Source organism: Hydra vulgaris, chromosome 09 (genome assembly GCF_038396675.1).
Source record: "Hydra vulgaris chromosome 09, alternate assembly HydraT2T_AEP".
In the NCBI taxonomy this organism is placed as follows: Eukaryota; Metazoa; Cnidaria; class Hydrozoa; order Anthoathecata; family Hydridae; genus Hydra; species Hydra vulgaris.
The window spans coordinates 61,420,001-61,445,000 of NC_088928.1; the positions used below are offsets into that span (position 1 = coordinate 61,420,001).

Here is a 25,000-nt window from a genome sequence, read left to right on the forward strand (position 1 = left end):
AATTTATATATTACTTTAGATCGTATTACTTTGAATACTGGACCCAGAGACTTTATTCCCAATTACACTGTGGTACTCCAGATTAAAAATTGAAAAGTTTCTGTAAATATCCTGTTTTTGTTCCTCAATGTACTTCGTAAGTCCCTAAAGTTTTATGAACTTTATTATATATAAAGTTAAAAGTTTTGGAGCATAAAAAGTTACAGAAACCTCCATATCTCCCTCCTATTTTTTTTTTTTTTTTCGATAAAGAAAATTTGACTTTCAAACCAGCATTTCTTTGTGGGACACTGCAGTGTCCCATGCATGCATGCATGCTTGGTTTTTGACAACATTTGAACTTGCATCAGTCAATTGTTTGCAGATAATATACTCAAGAACTATATTCAAATATCATATGAACATGTTAGAGAATGTTCATACGATATTTGAACATCACAAATTTAATAACACTGTTGTGATATGTTATATAAATAATACCATAATAGATTATGATATGAAAATAAGATAGGATATGAAGGCAATGATCAAAGAATAAATTTACTTATAGAAATTTAGATGTTTGTTTATTAGTTTCAGAATATTATATTATGTGTGACCACAGCCTTCTATAATAACAGGCCTTGACATCGCGCAACAAAGTTGTTAAATTGAAGGCCAATTCCTAAAACTGTGTTTACATTTTCATCTTTTAACATTAGACGAAAGTTTGTGTTCATGCTTTTTTAATAAATCTTTAAAATTTGATTGGTTTATAAATTAGATATTGCAACTTCAAGACGATAATGTTGTAAGGTTCAAGGCGTTACATTGTAAGATAATAGTATTGTCAAACTAACGGTAAGTTTTTTTAATAATTAAAATGCCTTTAAAATGCTGTGTATCTCTTTGCAAGTCGAACTATCTCAACTACAACAAAAATATCAATTTATAAATTCCCGAAGAATCTAGAGGAGAGAAAAAGATGTAGTGAAGCTATCCCAAGAACTGGTTTTATTGTTACAGACTATACAGCAGTATGTCAACTTCATTGGCCAAATGAAGCACCTTTTGAAAGCAAATATGGGAAGCAACGACCTTTAAACCCACCATCTGTTTTTAAAATTTTACGCCTAGTTGTTTAGCCACACCAGCAAGTTAAGTTAGAAAAACTGTAACTTTAAGCGGTTTTCGAAGCATTTTACGAAATGAGTTAAATGATTTTCTATAAGAGGATGAACTTATATTTGACGATATTCAATCTTTGTTAAGTGATAATAACGATGTTATTGTTTTCCAGCTTAATAAAAAAAGTTTACACATGCAATCAAAAATGTACAAACTTGGTGCTCCATTATTTATTTTAGTAATTTTCAATGATTATTCATTTGTAATTAACCATAATGGCACAACTTGTAATATTTCATCTTTAGCTGTAAACAAATTAAAGTTAATAAAAACAAAATCAGCTTTATTTGAAGCAGTTAGATTTTTAAAAAATAAAGAAAGTTCGCTTCAGTTAAATATTCTATTCGAACACCTTAATGCTATGAGAAAAGTTAATGTTGGTGAAGTTTTATATACTCCAGATATTATATGTAGAGCATATGAGTATTTTGCTTTGCGACGAAGTTTATATGATTGTTTGTGTATTGACTACAAGTTGTCAAGTATAAGGACTTTAACAAGATTGACTTCAAAAATAAGCTCAATGGAGGACCTAAGTTTTATAAATAGTATTTTTATGAATTTAAATCCATTGAAAAGAACTTCCATACTACTAATTAATGAGGTCTATGTCAAAGCTTCATTACTTTACTAAAGAGGTGCTTTGTTTGGTCAAGCAGTAAACTACCCTGAAAAGTTAGCTAAAACAATTTTATCATTTATGATTAAATGTCTTTTTGGAGGTCCAGAATTTATATGTAGAGCTCAACCTGTTGCAAATTGTTCCTCTGAATTTCAGTTTTCTCAATGTCAACAAATTGTTCATACGATAAATAATATTAAAAATAGTAAGACATTGGTAATAATTACTGGTGGTAACCGTGTAAATCAAAGATTTTTTGGAATGTGTAAAACAGTTGATAGTAAACCATGGTTAACAAGATCAGGTATATATTTTTTTTATGATTATGTGCATCTCTTAAAATCTATACGAAACAATTGGTTGACAGAAAAGACTGACGAACTTCAATTTTTAAACAATAAAGAACTGGCTTTGGCTAAGTGGAGTAATTTATAAACTTTTCTAAATCACTCCACTTAGCCAAAGCCAGTTCTTTTAATCTAAAACTTTTATTTAAAAACTGAGTGCAATTGTCTTTTTAAACTCTCTAAACTTACTGCTAAATCAGTTTATCCAAAACCAATAGAGAGACAATCTGTAAAGTTTTGTTTGTCTGTTTTTTGTGAAGAAACAGTAGCTGCATTAAGAACGCATCTAGAGATTGAAAATAAAGCATTTGAAGGTACTGCTGTATTTATTAAAAAAATATTTTTTTTTTTCGAATGTTGTTAATGTCAAAGCACCTGGTGCTGGCATTCGGTTTAGAAATGAATTATGCGGAGAAATCCACTCAGTTGGTGATCAACAGTTACAACTGCTACGAGATATTGCTGAACTGTCAAATTTTATGAAACCTACAGGTAAGCGTGTAAAACAGCTTACGCTAGATACTAGCAATGCAATAGCGCATTCATGTTATGGCTTTATTGATCTCGTAGAAACTTTGTTGAGTAATGGAGCAAAGTATGTCTTATTAGGTTGGTTTTCAACAGATCCACTTGAAAAAGCTTTTTCTAAGCTTCGACAGGGATCTGGAGGTACTTACTTTATAAACGTTAAATCTGTAATTGAAAAAATTAATATTCAACATACTAAATTGATATTACAACTTGACATTCCTGTTGATGGTATTGATGGTCATAATTGTGACATATGTTTTAGAGATATTTCTACTGATGAAAAAGAACTTCTAGATAATATACATGATCTTGAAAGCTCAGTTAATAAATCTACATTAGTGGCTATAGTTTACATAGCTGGCTATGTGCAAAAAAGCGAAATAAAAATTTATGATGATTCTACCAATTATTATTATAAATATGGAAGTTATCTGTATAGCCTAAACAGAGGCGGACTTGAAATTCCTTCTGATACTCTTGTCTAATGGTCAATATTTTGCTTTTTTTTTTATATATATAGAGAGATGGGTTCAAGGTGCTACTGACCCTTTATGCAGAACATTCTGTGTTACTCAGTTTCAGTTCATTGCTGCTAAATATAGATTTAAAATCACAAAAAAACTGCTAAAGAATTACTCACTAATTACCACTCCCAAAGTACTAAAGCTATCATAATTTATGTGAAAATTAGTTTTGTATTTTATTATGCAATTTACTTGTTATGTTTTTTATTTTCTCATTAGCCTATATGTCTCTCAATATGTTTGGATTTGTAAATATTTACCCTGTTGAGATATATTGATAAAACTTTTTTTTTGCTTGAATCGACTTTTGTTGGTGTTTTTTATTGTTGGTAATTTTTATTGTTGCCATTTTTAGCAAAAAAAATTAAAAATACAGTTATCTTTCTAATATATAGATATATACTTTGTTATAGTTCTGCTTGTTATTGATACTATTTAATATTACATAAATTTTCTTAATGAAATTTGAAATACGAAAAATATGATTATCTTTTAACAATTTTTTGGTTTTCTTTTTATATTTCCGTCTTTACTAGAGATTATTATTAGAAAGCATAGACTGCCATTACACCCTACCTAATATAAAAATATATCAATATAAGTAAAAGTGAAAGTTTAATCGGCCTTCAGTTTTTACGGCATTTTGCGCGATGTCAAGGCATGTTATTATAGAAGGCCGTGTGTATGACGAAAAAGTAAAGATATTTTTGCATCCACTGGCTATTGCACCCAAGGTCTACATCATTGAAAAAGTAGGTTTTTACATTTTTGTTTTTGTTTTTTTGTTTAACTACTTATCCTAATTGATCACTTTTTTTCAGGATTCTCCTCATGGGTTCAAGCTCATTACGCATAATATGTGTTCAATTACCCATAATACGTTAGTCATTGTAAGTAATAAATTAGAAAATAATTATTTGTGAAATGTTGTAGTCATTAATGATTTCAACCTGGCTAATAATTAAAATTGCTCGACTAATAAGGTTCCTTTTTAAAATTGTTCTCTCTCTCTGTCTCTCTCTCTCTCTCTCTCTCTCTCTCTCTCTCTCTCTCTCTCTCTCTCTCTCTCTCTCTCTCTCTCTCTCTCTCTCTCTCTCATATATATATATATATATATATATATATATATATATATGTGATATATATATATATATATATATATATATATATATATATATATATATATATATATATATATATATGTATGTATATATATATATATATATTTGTATTTATTTATTTTTTTTAGAAAATGTTTGAAGAAAGTTAGAAGATACTAAAAAACTTGGTATTATGCAAGCCGAAGCGATTTAATTAATTCAATCGATAAAAAACGACGTGTTAAGCGCAAAAGAAAAAATAATATTTTTAATATTCATTTTGGATGTATTAATTAATAGCATTTATTTTGAAATAAATTCATTTTGCAACACGGTTTTTAATTTTATAAAATTTCGTCATAATAGTTTAAGGTAAATCACACTGGTTATAGGTGGAAAACATCACATGTAAAAGATCAAAAATGCTACACATTTTGAATACCAAATGGGATAAAGTAGCAAATACCAGATTAAGTTAAACCTCTCTGAAAGCTTCGATGACTAATTTTAAATTACTATTTAAGTAATTTTTAAATTAAAAGAATTTTAAAAATTATCATAGAAGCATTCGGACTTTCATTTGTCTAGCATTGACTACTTTTATACCATTTGGATTAAAATATGTGGCATTTAAGATCTATAACATGTAGTATTTTCCACCTATATCCCATGTAGGATTTACCACATAAAACCCATGTGGGATTTACCATATGAAACCCACATGGGACAAAATAATAATCCCCATATGGGTTACATATGGTAAAAACCCACGCGTATCCCATATGGGATTTACCATATGGAATCCATGTGGGATTTACCATATGAAACCCACATGGGACAAAATAATAATCCCCACATGGGTTACATATGGAAAAAATCCACGCGTATCCCATGTGCGCTTTTTCACTGGGTATATATATATATATATATTTATATTTATATATATTTGTATTTATATTTTTTTTTTTTTTAGAAAATGTTTGAAGAAAGTTAGAAGATACTAAAAACCGATATATATAAGCCGAAGCGATTTAATTAATTCAATTGACAAAAAACGGCGTGTAAATCGCAAAAAAAAAAATAATATTTTTAATATTCGTTTTGGATGTATTGATTAATAGCATTTATTTTTAAATAAATTCATTTTGCAACACGTTTTTTAATTTTATAAAATTTCGTCATAATAGTTTAAGGTAAATCCCACATAGGTTATAGGTGGAAAACATCACATGTAAAAGATCAAAAATGCCACACGTTTTGAATACCGAATGGGATAAAGTAGCAAATACCAGATTAAGTTAAGCCTCTCTGAAAGCTTCGATGATTAATTTTAAATTACTATTTAAGTAATTTTTAAATTAAAAGAATTTTTAAAATTATCATAGAAGCATTCGGACTTTCATTTGTCTAGTATTGACTGCTTTTATACCATTTGGATTAAAATATGTGGCATTTAAGATCTATAACATGTCGTATTTTCCACCTATATCCCATGTAGGATTTACCACATAAAACCCATGTGGGATTTACCATATGAAACCCACATGGGACAAAATAATAATCCCCATATGGGTTACATGTGGTAAAAACCCACGCGTATCCCATATGGGATTTACCATATGGAATCCATGTGGGATTTACCATATGAAACCCACATGGGACAAAATAATAATCCCCACATGGGTTACATGTGGAAAAAATCCACGCGTATCCCATGTGCGCTTTTTCACTGGGCAGTAGTTTTATCCAAATATTGCAAAGGATGTGCCATGTGGAAAGGGAAAAAAAACAAACCAGGGTACTTGAACTAGCAAACAAATTTTATCTGCCAAGCAAATCACAAAAAATCTACAGGTTCTATGGAGGCTGCTGGTGCTATTTTAATGTTTTCTCGATCAATAAAAAGTTATGGTTTGCGTTACACTTCATATATTGGTAATGGTGACACATCATCTTTTAATGAAGTCAAGTCTTCTAAACCATATGGCGAAGAAATAATAATTGAAAAATTAGAATGTGTTGGCCACGTTCAGAAGCGATTAGGTACACGATGCCGCAGTTTGCTTCAAAGTATGAAGGGAAAAATACTAAGTGATGGAAAAAAATTAAATGGCGCTGGAAGATTTACAGATAAAGTTATAAATAAACTTCAAAATTATTATGGAATGGCAATTAGGCAGAATAAACTATTATACCCAATGAAGAAATCTGTTTGGGTTGTGTTATTTCATAATAGTAATATAAGTAATTCCATCGAACGCCATCAATTCTGCCCTCAATCCAAAAATAGTTGGTGCTTGTGGCAAACAGATAGGTTTAATAATCAAAACAAATACAAACCACATTGAATATACCATTTTCAATCAAAGCTGTTCTTCTCCCAATTTTTCATGATCTTTCAAGCGATGAGTTACTTTCGAAATGTTTACACGGACAAACCCAAAACATTAATGAAGCTTTAAATTCTATGATATGGAAAAAATGCCCCAAAAATATTTTTGTTGGAAAAAAGATTTTGGAGATTGGAGTTTCATCTGCAATACTACAGTTTAATGAAGGTGTTGCTGGTATTTACAAAGCTTTTGAACGTTTAAAAATTCCTGTCGGACAATTTATGAACAATGGATTTATTAAAAAAAACAATGAACGAATCAGAAATATGAGGAGAAAATTATCAAAAAAAGGAATACAACAAAGAAAAATCCTTAAAAATATAAGAAAAGGTTACTTAGACATTGAAAATTAATCAGAAAAACAACCAGCTTATTCTATGGTGGTTGGTAGTTGACTGGGAAAGTTTATTGTTTTTAAAACGTGTTTTTTTCCATTTGAAAACTTTTAATATACACGATTACGCAGAATTAAATATCTCAAGATCTAAAAGTGCAATTACAATGAAATTTTCAGGATATATTCATTATATTCATATGCAGGAGTTGTACTAGAATTAGGTTCTAATACAAAATAGTTCATGAAATAATGCCTGATACGTCTGCCACCTGGCACCCGCAGCTGGTTCAATATGGTAAAATTGCCTTTACTCCTAAACTATATGCATGCAGTAGATGGTTCTAGTACAACTCCTACATCAATATGGGACCAATGTTATTGTAAAGTTTTGGAGCAAATAAATGACCCTATCTTGAGATATTGCATTCTGCGTATTTTTCTTTTTATGTGTTTTTAGATTTGAGTAATCGAGGCAAAAAAATTTTTTTTTGTTACAAATTATTTTAAAATTTGTATATTTTAGTTTTTTATATATAAAACTTCTAATTTGCAATTTTTTAATACATCATTTAACATTTTAATAATAGCTTTAGTACCACCTTTAGTTAAAAGTCATATTGTAATAATTTGGCAAGAAGATGATATCAATTTGTCTTATCACCGAGCCCCATTATGGCTTCATTACAGGTCGTATTTTACAATAAAATATATATAAAATATGTAGAGCAACGTTTCATGATTGATATAATTGTCGATATATAAAAAAAATTGATATAATTGTTGATATTTAAAAAAAATTGATATAATTGTCGATATATAAAAAAAATTGATATAATTGTTGATATTTAAAAAAAAAATAAAGCCCGTTGATAATAAAAAACGCTTTGATTCAGATTTGAACTCTTCAAGTGTATTTATGACTTTGAGTTTAATGAAAACATTGAAGGTATATACACTGAAAAACTTTACCGTGAAAATCACGGTACTATACCGTTACCCATAAGTGCCGGTATTGTACCGTGATTATTTTACGGTAAAACACTGTGAATTTACGGCAGAATAACGGTGATTATTCTGTAATGAAACATCGTGAATTACGGTATAGTACTGTGATTAATTTACAGAAATGCCTCGTAAAATATATATTGTACAACATAAATCAAAATATATTTTTACAATTTTCGAAAATGTTTCGCCTGTTTCATTTTGTCTTATTTTTTCATTTATTTCAATTGCATCTTCAATCATAAATATCTATCAACATATATGTTTGTTTATATGCTAATGGCAACAAAAACACGTCATATTTTTAAAAATCTTTTCAGTTTTACATTACTTACATGTTATTAAATAGAAATAGTTACTCAGATAAATTAAATGAATATAAATAAATTCAAATAAAACGAAAATTTCAAATCTCTTACATATCAATATGACGTTATATAAATAGTTATATTCGGTAAGTTGGAGTTTAAGAATGTATTAAACTCAAAAAAAAAAAAAAAAAGACATCATTGTAAAACTTTTGAAATTTACAAATAAATATAAATAACTACATAATAAATTGCTGTTTCAAAGTTATATTAAAAAGTTTAGAAACGTGGTAAATTCAAATATTATTAAATTTCGCAAACTTCTGCAATATTGACAGCACAATTTTGCTTATTGCTGAAGTCTTCTTCGTTCGCCTTGCTTTGCGCTCCCTTTTTCAGGATTGATGCCGAAAAATGCACTAGAACGGTCAATAATATATGTATAAGCAATTGACGTTTAAAAACATTCTCATCAATAAATACCATTAACATTAAATACGATGTAAACCTTAGACAAATTAAACACATTTAATTGAACTTAATATAAGCATTATATACCGTTGAGAAAATTCTAATATTGATGAAGCTTCTTTTGGATATGGTATATTGAAAATATAAAAACTCGCAAATAAACAACAAAAAGACTTGATGAAATTGTTCATTCCATAAACTACAACAATGCAATCAATTACCAGCATGAATCGATTTGCTGTAAATAGCGAATTCCCTAAAAAAAGAATGCAAGTTGACCTAACAAAAACCCATTATAAATATATAAATAAAAATGATCAAGCTCATACCTTTTTATTAAAATTATTTTCAAAAACTTAAAACATATTAGAATTCAACATACCATAAACACATAGATGAGGAGAATTTGATCTTGGCACCAATTCTGTTTGATCCATTGTCTTCTTAACATATTTTTCTTACTATCAAATATTTTTTAGTAACTACATTGCATGTTATTATAAAATGAGTGAAACAATTAATTGCTTGAAAATATGTATTGGATATACTTTAAATTAATGATTATTATTTTTAACATACATCCACAAACATAAAGAGTGCATCAAGTTTTTCATTAAACAAACTAATCAAAGCTATTACAAGACCAGGAGCCACAGGTAAATCTGACTAAGTTTCATGTTTTGCTTTATCTAAATCTATTATCACCTTCTTTACTCTAAGGTCTGCTATTCCACAACTATGCAAAAATAAATATAACTTTTCATCATATAATGCTTTCATCAAAAGCTTACCAGCATTCACTCCATCCATCAAAACATACCAAAACTAAATAAAATAAACTTCTACAAAAATCTAATTAAATATTAAATACTATAAAATGAAATCTCTATTTAGTAGTAATATAGACTGGTTAATAATATAAGTTATATTATTTTTAAATAAAATGAATTTAATTTACTGTAAATAAATTGGGGAATTTTATCAACAAATCGTTCAATAACATCTTTTCATTTATTTTAGTTCGTTGCAAATAGTATTAGAGTTCTTCAGGACTGTTTGAAACACTGAAAACTGGTTCTCGGTTCAAGCAACCATAACTATCAGTTTTTCTTTTTATAACATCTACTGATAATTGTTCCTTTTGGCATTCCAAATTTAAAACACTCAGTAATGGTGGAACACGGTTTGGCCGCTGCAGATAGTCATAACGGTTAACTAGTTGTAATGTCAAACTGTCTTGACCGCTACCAATCACCGTAGTACCATATTCATCTTTAAACCAATTAGGATATTTGGCAACCATAGAAGATGCAATTACATCTAAATATTTTTTTAATGGCAAACAGCAAGGACATCATTCATAATAATCCTTATAACTGCACACCGATGTGCTGTTAAAGGTCTTTCTCCAACTGCAAATATATCTTGGACTTCTTTAGACATTTTGGCCCAAGGTAAAACCAATGTCAAATACCAATCAGCAGCATTTACATGTTTAATCTTTATTACTAGACAAAATTGACACAATATTTAAAATAGAGCAATTAAACACATAAAGAACACTAACTAAATATTTTTTTAACTACTATGTTTTATTAACAACTTTTTTTAATAACTTACTCAAATTAGTTGAGTTATTTTTCACTTCAACTGTGGGCATCATTTGCATGCTGGATTGTGTGGCCACAATAAAATCTTCAGAATTTTGGGATTGTTCTGCAAAAAATTTTATTAATATCATAAATAAAAATATATAAATGTATATGATTATAAAAATCATATTTATTTTGAGTATCATAAATCTTTTTTACCAAAGCTTTCCGTTGCCCACGATTTAAGGAGTTTGCGTTGTTGGATGGGTTTTAGTAAAACCAAATCATCAACTTTAACCAGGTAGAGATCTGTTTCATTTTTACCACCTATTTCCCATAAATTTTTCACAACCTGGTTTAAAACACACCCATCAATATTTGGCAGTGTTCTTAAAATACTACTTTTAATAACCTCCATTATCTAAAAAAAATAGATCATATATAACATGTGTATATATAAAGAATATCATAATAAAAGTCATATTATATTGTAAGTAAATTTTACAGAGTTTGATGTGGTTATTAAATTTAAAAAATTACAACTAATTAAATTTAAAAAACATATATATAGTATTCATAAAATGTAGTATTCAAAAAAAAATTAAATTAAACATATATATTTATAAATATATATAAATATCAAAAATTATACTTGCTTTCATTTTAAATTATACAAAAAAACAAAATAATTAAAATAAATATAATAACAAAATATTAAAAAATTTAACAAAATTCTTAGTAAGGCATTATACATATAATTATGCAGCAAAATTCTTAAAAAACAAAGTTTTCTGAAAACGTTTTTATAAAACTCTTTACTATTATTTTTGATTGGTTCTTATGACTGGTTCTTTAAATAATATTTCTGAAAAAAACTGCACACATTTACTGCATAAATACTATAAATAAAATAGTTTACAAACAAAATCTTTTATCATGATATTGGCAAATAAAAAATATAACTTTTAAAAATTATTTATGTAAACCTGTAGTTATTCGATGAGCATGACACAGAGTGCTTTAAGGAAATAAAAGAGCAATTGCAGTGCTTGTAAATGGTAGTGGAAGGTAGTCTATTAAAGAAGCAATCATTATACATCATTATTTTCTCCACAGACCTCATACATACCAAGCTCATGCACAAGTTGTATGTTCTGCTCATTAATAAGAGCGTACTCAATTCCATGTGTATCAAAAAAAGAAACAAAATTCTTGCAAAAATAGGAAGTTCGTGATCCTTTGTAAAGTCAAAAATCAAGAATAAATCTTTTTTGTAATGGGTACCTTGATAGACAATATGGGTAGAAAATGTATCCGGCAGTTGTCCACATGTAGTTATAATTGCCTCAGAAATTGTAGAACTAAAATTTGTGACATTGAATGAAAATGAATTGACCGCATAAATTTTTTAACTTGGTATGCTTGAATTATTGTATGATTGCAACAACTGGTGTGTCTCTGTTAAGGCTTTACATACATGCATGTAATTGTTAAAATTTCTGGCACATTTTTTAAAGTAAAAATGCTTTTGTTCAAACCTCAAAGTGAAAACTCGCATTACAGGCCTGTAACATAAACTTAGCTGTGGATAGTGGGACAAATAATGATGTTTTGGTAATAGTTTTGAAGAAGAGAATAATTCTCTACGAGAAGACAAATAACTATTTATTGAAACCTGCAGATAAGCAATATGTTGAATGTCAATTTTAGGTGAACATATAATCTCAACAATTTCTTTCAGTCTTAAATACAATAACCACACAGGATCTTCAAAATCTGTAATGTAAATTCCTATATAAAGGGGAAACAAACGCAAAAACACCCAGTTTTGAACTGCATGACCACTTAACTTTTCAGTACTCAAAGTTTTATTCATCTCACAAGGTTTATCCAAGGCATCTCCTTCAAAATATTTCTGCATGTTAATTCTTCTGTTGATGTTGTTAAATGAAAACCATCACTTACTAACAAAATATTTAACAAACAGATACATATCTCGTGAAGCAACGCCTTCAAAGATATCATGAGCTTTGCAAACCTGTTGACACATGAAATCCACATAAACCATTAAATGGTGAATTAAATTTCATTCCTTCAAAATTGTTACCATTATTCTGAGCTAATTGAAGAAGGCTAATATTGTGGCTCGATTCTGTTCAATCTAGTCCACAGAATTGAGGGTTAAAATCAAACTCTGCACGTGTTGCTAAACAGTATCGACAAAAGTGTGAAACTGTGCTAAAATTTTCACAAAAGCCTCCAATAGAATGTGATCCTAAATTATCCCCTAGTATGCATAGAAGTTTTGTTTTTATAGATAAACTTTCAGAAATAGAAACAGAACCAGATATTTCTTCCAATTCATAAAATATTGGTGCAAATACTTTGCTGAGGCCAAAGTACTTTAAATCTGCATCTTTACACATACTATTTAATTCATAAGTATTTTATGTTTTTTTCTTCCTGATCCAATTGGGTTGACAATTTCAAAAGAATCTTGATATATATAATGAAATATATATAATGAATATATATATATATATATATATATACATATATATATATATATATATATATATATATATATATATATATATATATATATATATATATATATATATATATATATATATATATATATATATATCTTCAGGCTGAAGTCTTCAGCCTGAAGATATCATGAACTTTAGCTATGTTTTAGGTTTAAACTTTACCTATGTCTATGTCTTCAACCTGAAGATATCATTAGCTGAAGGTAATGATATCTTCAGGTGTTTGATATCAAACACGTTTTATATGCTCTATCTTTATAATATAAGGATATAAGATTGAATATATAAAACGTGTTTGATATCATGATATCAAACACATTATATATATTTAATCTTATATCCTTATATAATAAAGATATAAGATTGAGTATATAAAACGTGTTTGATGTCAAACACGTTGATATCATATAAGTTATATTATAAAGTCAAGTGCAATAAGAAATAACATTGAAACAAATAATATTATTTTGTAAATTATAGGATCAATTATTTAGACATATACAAATATTTCAAAAAGAAATTATTCAAAAATCAATGCTAAGACTAAATATCACTGATCTCAAAATATAACTTATATTTTGAGATCAGTGACTGAATATCAAAAAAAAAAAAAAAATTGCCAACCCAATTTACTTAATTTGTCTAAAAATTTTACGGAAGTATACCGTGAAGTAGTAAGCCGAAACACCGTATTAATTACGGTATTGGACCGCAAAATGCGTTCACGATGAAACCGTGTTATTCACGGTATAGTACCGTGAATTTCACTGTAAAGTTTTACAGCGTAGTAAACTGGGGTAAGAGTAAACTAAAAAGTGAAGGGTTTAGCTATTTTTTTTTTTTTGAATCTATTAAAAAAGAAATATTTAAAGAAGTGAGGGACTGTATTGTACAGAACTTTGATTTTAATTTAAATATTTTTTTAGAAATAGTTTTTCTCGGAGATGAAAAAAGAATTAGTTCAGTCTTTTCGGTGTTAATATATTAGCATTTCACCAGTGAACTATACCTTTTAGATCCAAATTTGTATTCTAACATAAAGAATGATACAATTTGTTGATATACAAAAAATTTGCATTATCGGCAAACAGATGAACTCGTGAGAAATAAGCAGTTTCCAAATCGTTAACTTAAAGTTAACGATTTGGATTACTATTAGATAAAAGAGAAATAGTTAGTGCATGAAAGTAAAAATGTATTTTTACTTATAATAAGAATAACACAAGATAATTTTAAAATATTACAAAATGATCAATTTATAAATTAAGTGTTAAATGTCTTGGAAAAAATATTTGAAAATTCATAATTAAAATCCATAAAAATGTTTGTGGGAATGCTGTTTGTTCCTAATGATTTTTTTAGATTTAAATTAGATATAAGAGATGAAATTTCAGGATTATTAGTTGAAGATAATAATAGACAGAGTAAATTTGGATATTTAAGATACTTTTGATACTTTATTGATAAATTTTCCTAGGGACGTTAGACACCCTACCAACCTATGCCACCCAAGGGACGGCCCTGAGACGAATGAATATTGGATTTGAGTTTCTTGATAATATTTGTTTAAAAAAAGTGTCAAATGTTTCAGAGATAAGAGTTCAATAAGTTTCAATTTTTTGTAAAGAGATGATAGATGATTTATTAAAATTTTAAAACTTATTTTTTAACAACTTAATATCTAATATTTATAAGATGCCTTTCCAAAGTTCGCGAAGATTTTTTACATTTTCCGAGAGAAAAATTTTTTAAATGGATTTTTTTAGTAAGTTTAATTAATGTAATAATCATACATTTATATCTGGCAAGTGCTGATATCTGGTGTTTATATTGTTATTATTTAGCTTGCAATTTTTATGGAATATTAGCGAAATGTTTTAAAATGTAGCAACAACAATAACAATAAATTAAAACATTTAAAAACAAATTTATACTCTAAAAAAAACCTAAATCTAATTTAAAAATTAATAGTCCTTTTTTTACTTTTTTTAAATGTGTAAAACACATATTAAAAGCTTTTTGAAATAGTAAAATTAATTTAAAACTAGTTAACTGATGATAACAATTCAAATGATAACAAACTCCAACTAATAATCTAGAAAAGGACCACGATTGTGGAACTCATTTCTCACAAATAAGATTAAACGATAAACTCTTTTCAACATTTTAAATGCGTTGTTAAACAACTGTTACTTGACCTCAACATTACTGAAACAATCTCTTATTTTTAAAAAACTTTTAGACGTCTTGAAATTTTTTTTTTTTTTCATTTACACAGTAGCTGGAAATGTTTATGGTTATATTTATAAAAATGCATTTAATTGTATTTATATTTATAAAGATATATTTACTTGACAATTATAATTACACGAGTTCTTATATTTACATATATTTAAATATCTTATAATTTGTGTTTATTTAATATTTAATTGATATTGATTGTAAAATATAACTAAAATTAATGGAGCAAGATGATAAGACTATCGTCTTCTGCTTGCTCCGGTCAATTTGTTACGTTAACAATGTTGTAAAAATTTTATATTTACGAAAAAAGATATATCTATCTATAACAAGGGGGGGCATCCATAAAGTTCGCACGCAATAAAACCACTGATTCAGGACCCCTTCTCCTTTTGAATGCAACTGCTTTCAAGTAGCCTCTACCCTCTGCGTTCATACGCATTATTTATTAAAAAATCAACTCCCTCCCCAACACAAGATTTTTTCAAAACATCAAAAACAAAAAACTTTTAGTTTGTTCGTCATTCGTAGTTTGTTCATCATATTACGTAACATTAATATTGATTTTTTAAATTCATAAAATTCTGTTTTTTTTTAAAAAAAAAAAAACAGAATTAATTAAAAGGCAACCAAACCCCGTACGTTTTTGTTGTCTTTAGCACCCCTTGTACGCTTCCGTACCCTTTTTGGTAATCCGTCCCCTTAATCCTGCGTACAATGAAGACCCTTAAGCTAGGGAAAACAATCCTACATCTTTTACATTTGGAATGATACAAAATAAAACATATTATATAGTTACTCGAAGACATATAATATAAAAATTAATTTAATAATAATTATATAGTTACTTGAAGACATATAATATAAAAATTAGTTTAAAAAAATAAATAAAGGACTTTATATAAAGATTTATCTTTTTTTTTGCCACGTCATTCGAATTACAAGACCAATGGTTTAACTAATCAGATTCGATCTTATTGTATTTTAAGTTTGATACGTTTGCGCGTTTGAAATTCTTATATGGCTTCTAATAAAGCAGAGCTAAATAATAAAGTAGTTGTTGTGAGGATTTATCGCGTTGATTTCGTAACCGTATTGCTTAGTTGCTGTCGTAAATGTTCGAAAGTAGTTTTGATGAAACCTCATAAGTCTTACTAATAAATATGAGCCGAGAAGCATCGTTAAGTTTTATTTTTGTTCTTTTTTGTTTAATAAGTAATAGCTGGTTGGAAGAACTAACGTTTGAATTAGAAGATAATGAACGTCAATGTTTTCACGAAATGATTTATAATGAAACGAAATGTACATTAGAATTTCAGGTAGATTTTTCGATAATTAAAATGTTTTTTTGTTTTTTTTTAAAGTAATTGTTCAAACCTAATAATATTTTTGTTTTGCTTTAATTTGATTTCATTTAATAAAGTATGATCACTTTAATGTACAGTACAGTCGTAACTTAATGTCAATAACGGGACAATTTTGAATATGAAGTTGTTTACTTTGTGCTTAAACATTTCAAAGCATGTTACTAGGCTGTAATATAAAATATAGCAGGTCAATAATGATTAATATTTTTCTATTCAATGTTTCAATCTGTGAGATAAGAATTTTGAAAAAATTTTAAAAAGTTTTTTAAATATTTTTTTTAAGTAAAGTTTAATTCAAAAATTAATAAAAATCTATAATTTTTTCGCTTATAATAATCATCTGAAAATACCTTAATATATTTAAGCAACGGTACAGTAGAATGAAAACAGTTTTAAAATTATCTAAATTAAGTTCTAATTTAAATCTTTTAAACCAATATTTTATTTTTTCAAGTTTTTTATAGTTATATTAAATCATGGTAGGAATGAATATGTTTAAACATTTTTATAATATTTTAAAAAATTTTTACATGTGATAGTTTTAAAGCGGAAAATTGCTTATAAAGATTGTATTAATTACAAAAAAGGATGATCATCTAACTAGATCTTCTAACTAGATGATCTTCTAACTAGAGCTTGAAATGATTAAAGGAATCCCCAAGTGCCAAAATAAGTTGTGTTCATATAAAAAAAAATGTTAAAAAGAATATTTGGGTTAAATTTTGAAATTAAAAATAAGTAATAACTGCATAATAATATAACTAAAATTTCCATTCTTTCTTGGTTCTCAGAATCTATAAAATATTTATTGACCAGGATGACTTGACCAGGAAGGCATACGAAAAAAAGCCTTTTTATGACCACGAAAATAATATTTTATTTTCAAAATTTAAAAAATGCGCTGAAAAAATGGTTTTTAATTATGTTAAAAATAAATAACTTTGACATGTTTATTTTAACTAATGTTTTTATATTAGCAAAACGCTTTTAAATAAAGTAATTACTGGTTTTAATTAAAGTATAAATGAAAGTATAAATTTTTATTTATATTGTTTAATGCTATGTAATTTATGGGATCGTTCATAAATTACATAGCGCAAAATGAAACTTATAGAAAAATAAAAAGGATTAAAAGTTTTCCCTCTCAGAGTCGTTAATTGAATCAAGTATATAAACAATCCTTCAAGTCCAGCTAAAACTGCAGCGCAAAAATGCAAATTGATCTCCTTATATTTTTAAAATAAGTTTTGCGTTGCATATTTTATAAGCGTTTATGTAATTTTAAATGTAATTAAAAAAAAAAATAATAATTTTATTAGTAACAACTAAAAACAACTATTGTCTCTATAAATCTAATAAGAATCATTAAAGTTAATAAGCTCGAAAAGAAGAAAGATTTTTTAATTCAAATGTTGTTTGAATTAAATAACTTTGATCTTATTTTTATATTATTAAAACACATATAAATAAAGGAATAAATCACTGCTAATGATTTTTTATATAAAGTTGAGTATGAGTATCATATATATTTTTTTATATTTATATAAGCTTGTATTTTTTATTATAAATGTATTATTTATATCAACTTTTTAAAGCTTTTATTTATAAAATATTATTTATAACTTTTTAAATTTACATCAACTTTTTAAAGCGATGATTCAATTATACTTTTATTTGTTTACTCTTACTGCAAAAAGTTTTTACAAATCTTTTTTTTCAACTTTTAAATGTGTGAATTGTTATTTTTTTCTTACAAAAATTTATTTGCTTCTTTTAGGATAATTCTTTTTTTTTAGTTTATTTATAGTTAAGATAATTTTTTCAGTGCATTCTTAAAATGTATAAAATTAGTATTTGCGTGGTCATCTTATGGCCTAAAATTGCATACCTTCCTGGCCAAGTCTGATATATGCCACCATCTGCAGACTTAATAATTTATTTTGTGCCCATTTAATTCATAACAATTGCAGTGTATGATGTCATCATATAATTTTTTCTTAAGATATCATTTTTTAAGATAAGTATTTTTTCTCCTACATTCAGCAAATTGTGTTTATTTGTATAAATTTTTACTAAATCCCAAAAAATATTTGTAATACAATTAAAAATAAAGTAATATTTTGTTTTTAGATTTTATGAGGCAGCTTGTTTTTATCATCAGGATAATTTATAAATTAATGTGTCTTTTATAAATTAATTATAAAATGTTATAATTTATAAATTAATGTGTCTATAGTTGTTTAGATTTTTTTAAATAAGCATTTTTTCTTGAAAAAATTATTTTTGTACAAGTATTATAGGTTGTTATATTTACTTGTTATAGAATCTTATATTTAAGATGACCAATAATCCTCCTGTTGTGCTAGAGCTAAATAAAAATTTTAATAGCGAACTCCTATAATAAAAAAAAAAGAACCTAGTCACCTTTTTATATATTCTGAATCTTTTTTATTTTTGTTTAAACAATGATAATTTTTTTCTACTTTGTGTAGGCCATTTATCGCTAAAAGTTTTTGTCATTTCGTTTGCAAACAATTAGAAGTTAAAAATCAAACAGTTAAGCAATTAAACCATGTAAAAGATATTGTTAATAAAAAAGTAATTAAGTAAAGCAGTCTTGGACAGGAACGGAGTGCAATTGAGCACTATTGCTGACCACGCAAATAATTTTTTTTTTTAAATATTTGTTCTAAACATAATTTAAAAAAATATATTTTAAAAAGTATAATTTTAAAAAGTATATATTTTTTATGTAAATGTAATTTTGTGTATCTGTTTTTTTTTCTAATGTAATTTTTAAAGCAATTTTTACGATTTATTTTGTAAACAAAAAGACTTTCAACAATAATTGCGTTATAAATGAAATTGTTTATAATCATCTAAGTTAATAAAACTATTAATGAAATAAAAAGTTTCTGGTTACTAAGCACAAACATGCATACAAAGTAACTAGCACTATATATACATTTAGAAAGTTATTAAATATAAAGAAAAGTTTTTAAGCTTTTAGATATTGGTTTACTAGCTCTAAATATTTTCGCTTCAGTTGCCATTCTTACAAAATCGTTATACTAAAGTTACTTTTTTCTGTTTTAAATGCTAAGTAAAATTAAAAAGCCCACTCACTAAACATCATCCGCGATATTGTGAAGCAGTTCCGCTTCCTCTTCATGAAGTATTGTTAACCTTTTTAGTTGATTTCTATCTAGTTGATTTAATTTCTACAGTAACTCAATGATTTAATTATTTAATTTGTTCATCTTACTAAGAAGAATTGTTTCAAATATGTTAAAATTTTCACGCAAAACAGAATTGTTATTTAAAAAATTAACTTTTTTATTTATAAAATAATTTAGCTTAAATAAAACTAAAGCTAGCGTTAGTTTTATCTTATCTAGAATCTTGTTAGACTTTTAAGGGCCGGGGGCTATTTTTATATTGGAGGCCTTTTTAGGTGCCACAGCGTAAAAATGATTAAAAAAAAGTCTTCTTGACTATTTCGGGGATCGTACTTAATCCAGCAATGGAAATAAGACACGAGTATATAAATAAAAATTATATTAAACTCTTTAATAATTAAAAGAACATTAAAAATTATAAAAGAGATGTTTTGAGAATATTTGTTCTAAACATAATTTATTTTGCTTTAAGGTTTTTTGCGTTAAAAGTTATTTTCTGTTTCTAATTTATTATTTTTGTAATTGTCTCTCATCGGTCCAATTATTCTTTTTTGCGCTTTTTTTATTGTGTTTTGAAATGTTCTCAAAACAATTAAAAAACCGACCAAGCCTGATATATATATATATATATATATATATATATATATATATATATATATATATATATATATATATATATATATATATATATATATATATATATGTATATATATATATATATATGTATATCAGGCCTTGTTAAGAAGCGCTACGCAGCTTGCATTTTGCTTGCGAAAAGGCGATTTGCCTACGCGTTCAGCAGTTTTGCGCTACGCAAAAACTTATATCTTTTAGAATATTTAAATTATCTTTTGATTGTCGTTAACGTGACGTTTATTCAGAAGAAATAAAGTCTTTAAAGTATTTAAGCGCAAGTGTAAACTAATAGATTTTTTGTTAAAGAAACAGTTTGTTAAATAATTTTTTTGTTGTTGTTAAAAATTAGTTAAAAAAATAAGGTGTTTTAAGTTTTATCTTAAGGAATTAAATATATAAATTTCTTTTAAATATAAAATTTATTTTTAGTCATAACAATTTAAAAAATGCACGATTTATTTTGATGTAAATATTTTATTAATAAGATATTTTGTTTATTGTTAATTCAATAACGTAAAGTTTTAATGATGTTCGTTTAATTTATAAAAATAAATTATGATCGCGAATATGTTATCGGTAACTGATAAACAAAATAAAAAACTCTTTCTTGTCTAAAAACATTAAAATGAGTTCATATATTAAATAAGAAAAAATTTATTAACAGTTAATAAAATAACCAAAAACCAAAATCATAAGATAATAAACATAAAAATCATAAGAAAATTAACAAACATTATTTTACGTTTCATGAAAAAAATATTTTTTTCAAAGTAAAATTTAGTTCATATTTGAAAAAAATAATAAAAATAATAAAAATAATTTTTTATATAAGAACTTAGATTTTATTTGTAACTTTTGTTATAGTGAGAAAAAAACAAACTGTTTGTATGATTTTTAACGCGTTAATAAAATAACTTTAATTACAATGCGGTACTTGAAAAGACGCGAGTGACGCAATATAACTTCTAACGATGCAAAATATATTTGATGAGTTGAGTAACTTAGAAATGCGTTACGCGTTTTCGCTACGCAGCGAAATCTCGTAACAAGGCCTGGTATATATATATATGTATATATATATATATATATATATATATATATATATATATATATATATATATATATATATATATGTATATATATATATGTATATATATATGTATATATATATGTATATATATATATATATATATATATGTATATATATATATATATATATATTTTCATTCATTATTTAAAATAATATAAATAACGTCTTAAACTATTTACTAACCAGTTGTAGCAACTGATTTCCTTATTCCAGGCCTTGTTAAGAAGCGTTACGCAGCTCCCATTTTGCTTGCGAAAAGGCGATTTGCCTACGCGTTCAGCAGTTTTGCGCTACGCAAAAACTTATATCTTTTAGAATATTTAAATCTTTTGATTGTCGTTAACGTGACGTAACGTAACGTTTATTCAGAAGAAATAAAGTTGTAAAAGCATTTAACCGCAATTGTAAACTAATAGATTTTTTGTTAAAGAAACAGTTTGTTTCATAATTTTTTTTGTTGTTGTTAAAAATTCGTTAAAAAAAATAAAGTGTTTAAATAAAGTTTTATCTTAAGGAATTAAATATATAAATTCCTTTTAAATATAAAAATTACTTTTAGTCATAATAGTTTAAAAAATGTACGATTTATTTTGATGTAAATATTTTATTAATAAGATATTTTGTTTATTGTTAATTCAATAACATAAAGTTTTAAAGACGTTCGTTTAATTTATGAAAATAAATTATGATCACGAATATGTTATCAGGTAACTGATAAATAACAAAAAAAAAACTCTTTATCGTTTAAAAAAAAATTATTAAAAAGAGTTCACAAATTAAATAAGAAAAAATTTATTAACAGTTAATGAAATAACCAAAAACCAACTGTAAAATCATAAGAAAATAAACAAACATTTTACGTTTCATGTAAAAAATATTTTTTTTCAAAATAAAATTTAGTTCATATTTGAAAAAAATAATAAAAATGTTTTTTTAAATAAGAGCTTAGATTTTTTTTGTAACTTTTGTTATAGTGAGAAAAAAAAAACTGTTTGTATGATTTTTAACGCGTTAATAAAATAACTTTAATTACAACGCGATACTTGAAAAGACGCAAGTGACGCAATATAACTTCTAATGATGCAAAATATATTTGCTGAGTTGAGTTACTTAAAAATGCGTTACGCGTTTTCGCTACGCAGCGAAATCTCGTAACAAGGCTGAATAACCTGTTATTCGATCCTAGCTTTTGTAATTTTAAATTTAATTTAAATTTTTTGTTTACTTTTTCCACGGTTTTTTATTCAACCAATACTTGCTTTACTAAAGAATCACATTGTTTCGTTAACTATAAAAACTTTGGACAATGCAAATTTTTCCAAATGTAACCCTCGACATCACTGATTGTTCCATTTGGTTATGTTTAATTTTATCCTCTTTTTTAAGGACTGTACTGGTTTTTTCACTTAATAATTAGAATAAAATATGAAATAAAGTATGCTTGTTTGAAAAATAATAACTCAAAAATTTTAAAAATATGACATCGCTGGTTTTTTCACTGAGGTCTTCATATATATATATATATATATATATATATATATATATATATATATATATATATATATATATATCACAAAAAATAAAATATATATCACAAAAAATAAAATAAAAAAATAACTAAAATAAACTAAGAACTCAAAAAACTAACCTAAAATGAAAATTATTTTAAATTACATTTTTAATTACGTTTAAAATAAATAACTTTATAAATATGATCTTTTGTAGTTTTTTTTTTTTTTTAAATTAAAGGCAAAATGCTTTTATATAAAATAAAAAATTACTTCTTCGATTGTTTAATAATAAATAAACAAACTTTATTTAAATTATCAAAGAGTATATATACAATTTTTTATTTATATAAGTATGCATTTTTTTAAACAAATTGCAAAACAATATATTAACTATAAAATAAATTATGTAGTCTTGTTAAAATAGTAATTTTTAAAGGGATCCCTAAGTGCAAGACTAGTAGCCTTTAAGCAAAATTTTTTTTGCAAAACAAAATAATAACCGTATATCAATAAATCTAAAATTGTCACTTTAGGCAAAGCTTGCCTTCTCCATTTTTTCTTGGTTATATATATATATATATATATATATATATATATATATATATATATATATATATATATATATATATATATATATATATATATATATATATATATATAACAATTGTTATATATATATATATATATATATATATATATATATATATATATATATATATAACAATTGTTATATATATATATATATATATAACAATTATACAGATAACAATTGGCTGAAAAAAATTGAGTTTTATCTGAATTGAAGTTCACCAGCCACTGTGAGCTCCATGCTGTAGCAGAAGTGAGATCCTTTTCAAGCTCAAATGTCCCCTCCAAGCAATCAGAGGGTGTTGGTTTCTTATCACAACAAAAATAAATGGTAGTATCATCTGCAAACAATGCCACCTTAGATGTGAGAATATCTGGAAGATCGTTAATGTAAATTAAAAAGAGTATAGGGCCAAGGATAGAACCTTGAGGAACCCCTGAAGTTACAGAATAAGAAGAAGAGTGTTCAACTTGCTACAATTGGAAAGGAAGGATTCAATGATCTTAACGATGTTGCCAGATACACCATAAGAAGAAAGCTTATGGAGAAGACCAGCATGCCAAACTTTATCAAAAGCTTTTGAAATGTCAAGAGCGATGGCCTTAACCTCTCCACCTTCATCTAATGCACGATAAAACCTGTCAGTTATTACTGTTAACAAATCAGCTGTAGAACGAGAAGATCAAAATCCATATTTATGGTCAGAAAGTAAGTGATTAGATTCAAGATGAGAAATTAAGTGTTTGTTAATAAAAGATTCAAAAACCTTGCTTATGATAGGAAGAAGACTTATGGGACGGTAGTTAGACGAATCAGATCGCTCTCCAGAATTTTTGAAGATAGGGATAACAGATGCCGCTTTCCAGCAGGCTGGAAAGCAAGACTCTGATAATCACTTGTTAAATAGTTTTGAAGGTATAGATGACAGCTCCGAAGAACACTTCTGCAAGACAATAACAGATATGTTGTCCGGGCCACAAGCTGTAGAAGAGTCTAGGCAGGAAATCACTTTAGATACAGATGCTTGAGTGATACGAATGTCAAGCAATGGATCAACCTGTTTGTTGGCAATATCAGGTAGAACGCAACTAGTGGTGAGGTGACAAAGTCTGAACCATACAAGAGAGGTGGAATTATAGATTTGCCCTTATATTTGATATTATTAAAGATTCTCTAGAAGATTCTCCGGTTTCGATTGGCAATCGCAGCAGCACAGTGTGAGGAAAACCATGGAGGAGAGTGAGGCTTGACCTAGAATCGTTGAGAGGGAATAAAAGATTCCATGCCAGCCTGAATCCACGAAGTTATGTAAGAAGCACATTTGTCGACAGGAAGACAAAAGATTTCTACCCAAGGGCCATCACAAAGAAAATCACAGAAAGAATCCCAGTCAGCTTTACTGTAGTTGTAAGAGGTTTGATAATAGGGGGATTCAGGT

The 25,000-nt window shown here is 26.4% G+C and overlaps 3 protein-coding genes and 1 long non-coding RNA gene across 4 annotated transcripts in view; 2 read left to right on the plus strand and 2 right to left on the minus strand.

The window, feature by feature from the left end:
* The first annotated feature begins 2,427 nt into the window (after positions 1–2,427).
* Positions 2,428–4,621, plus strand: LOC136084904 (uncharacterized). The gene is made up of 2 exons (XM_065806259.1): positions 2,428–4,081; positions 4,441–4,621. The coding sequence occupies exon 1, from the start codon at positions 2,616–2,618 to the stop codon at positions 3,150–3,152; it is 537 nt and encodes a 178-aa protein (XP_065662331.1). The 5' UTR covers positions 2,428–2,615; the 3' UTR covers positions 3,153–4,081; positions 4,441–4,621.
* A 3,912-nt stretch (positions 4,622–8,533) lies between these two features.
* Positions 8,534–9,619, minus strand: LOC136085149 (uncharacterized). The gene is made up of 3 exons (XR_010641122.1): positions 9,188–9,619; positions 8,893–9,061; positions 8,534–8,753 (listed from the first exon to the last, which is right to left on the minus strand). It is a non-coding gene; the product is annotated as an uncharacterized LOC136085149 (long non-coding RNA).
* A 101-nt stretch (positions 9,620–9,720) lies between these two features.
* On the minus strand, positions 9,721–10,854 carry LOC136085150 (uncharacterized). The gene is made up of 3 exons (XM_065806446.1): positions 10,617–10,854; positions 10,426–10,521; positions 9,721–10,313 (listed from the first exon to the last, which is right to left on the minus strand). The coding sequence occupies exons 1-3, from the start codon at positions 10,813–10,815 to the stop codon at positions 10,138–10,140; spliced, it is 471 nt and encodes a 156-aa protein (XP_065662518.1). The 5' UTR covers positions 10,816–10,854; the 3' UTR covers positions 9,721–10,137.
* A 5,358-nt stretch (positions 10,855–16,212) lies between these two features.
* Positions 16,213–25,000, plus strand: part of LOC100206299 (transmembrane emp24 domain-containing protein 7) — a 26,329-nt gene continuing 17,541 nt past the window's right edge. Inside the window, exon 1 of the mRNA XM_065806260.1 lies at positions 16,213–16,509. Coding sequence (XP_065662332.1) covers positions 16,354–16,509 — 156 coding nt within the window. The 5' untranslated portion in view covers positions 16,213–16,353. The remainder of the gene's footprint in view (positions 16,510–25,000) is intronic.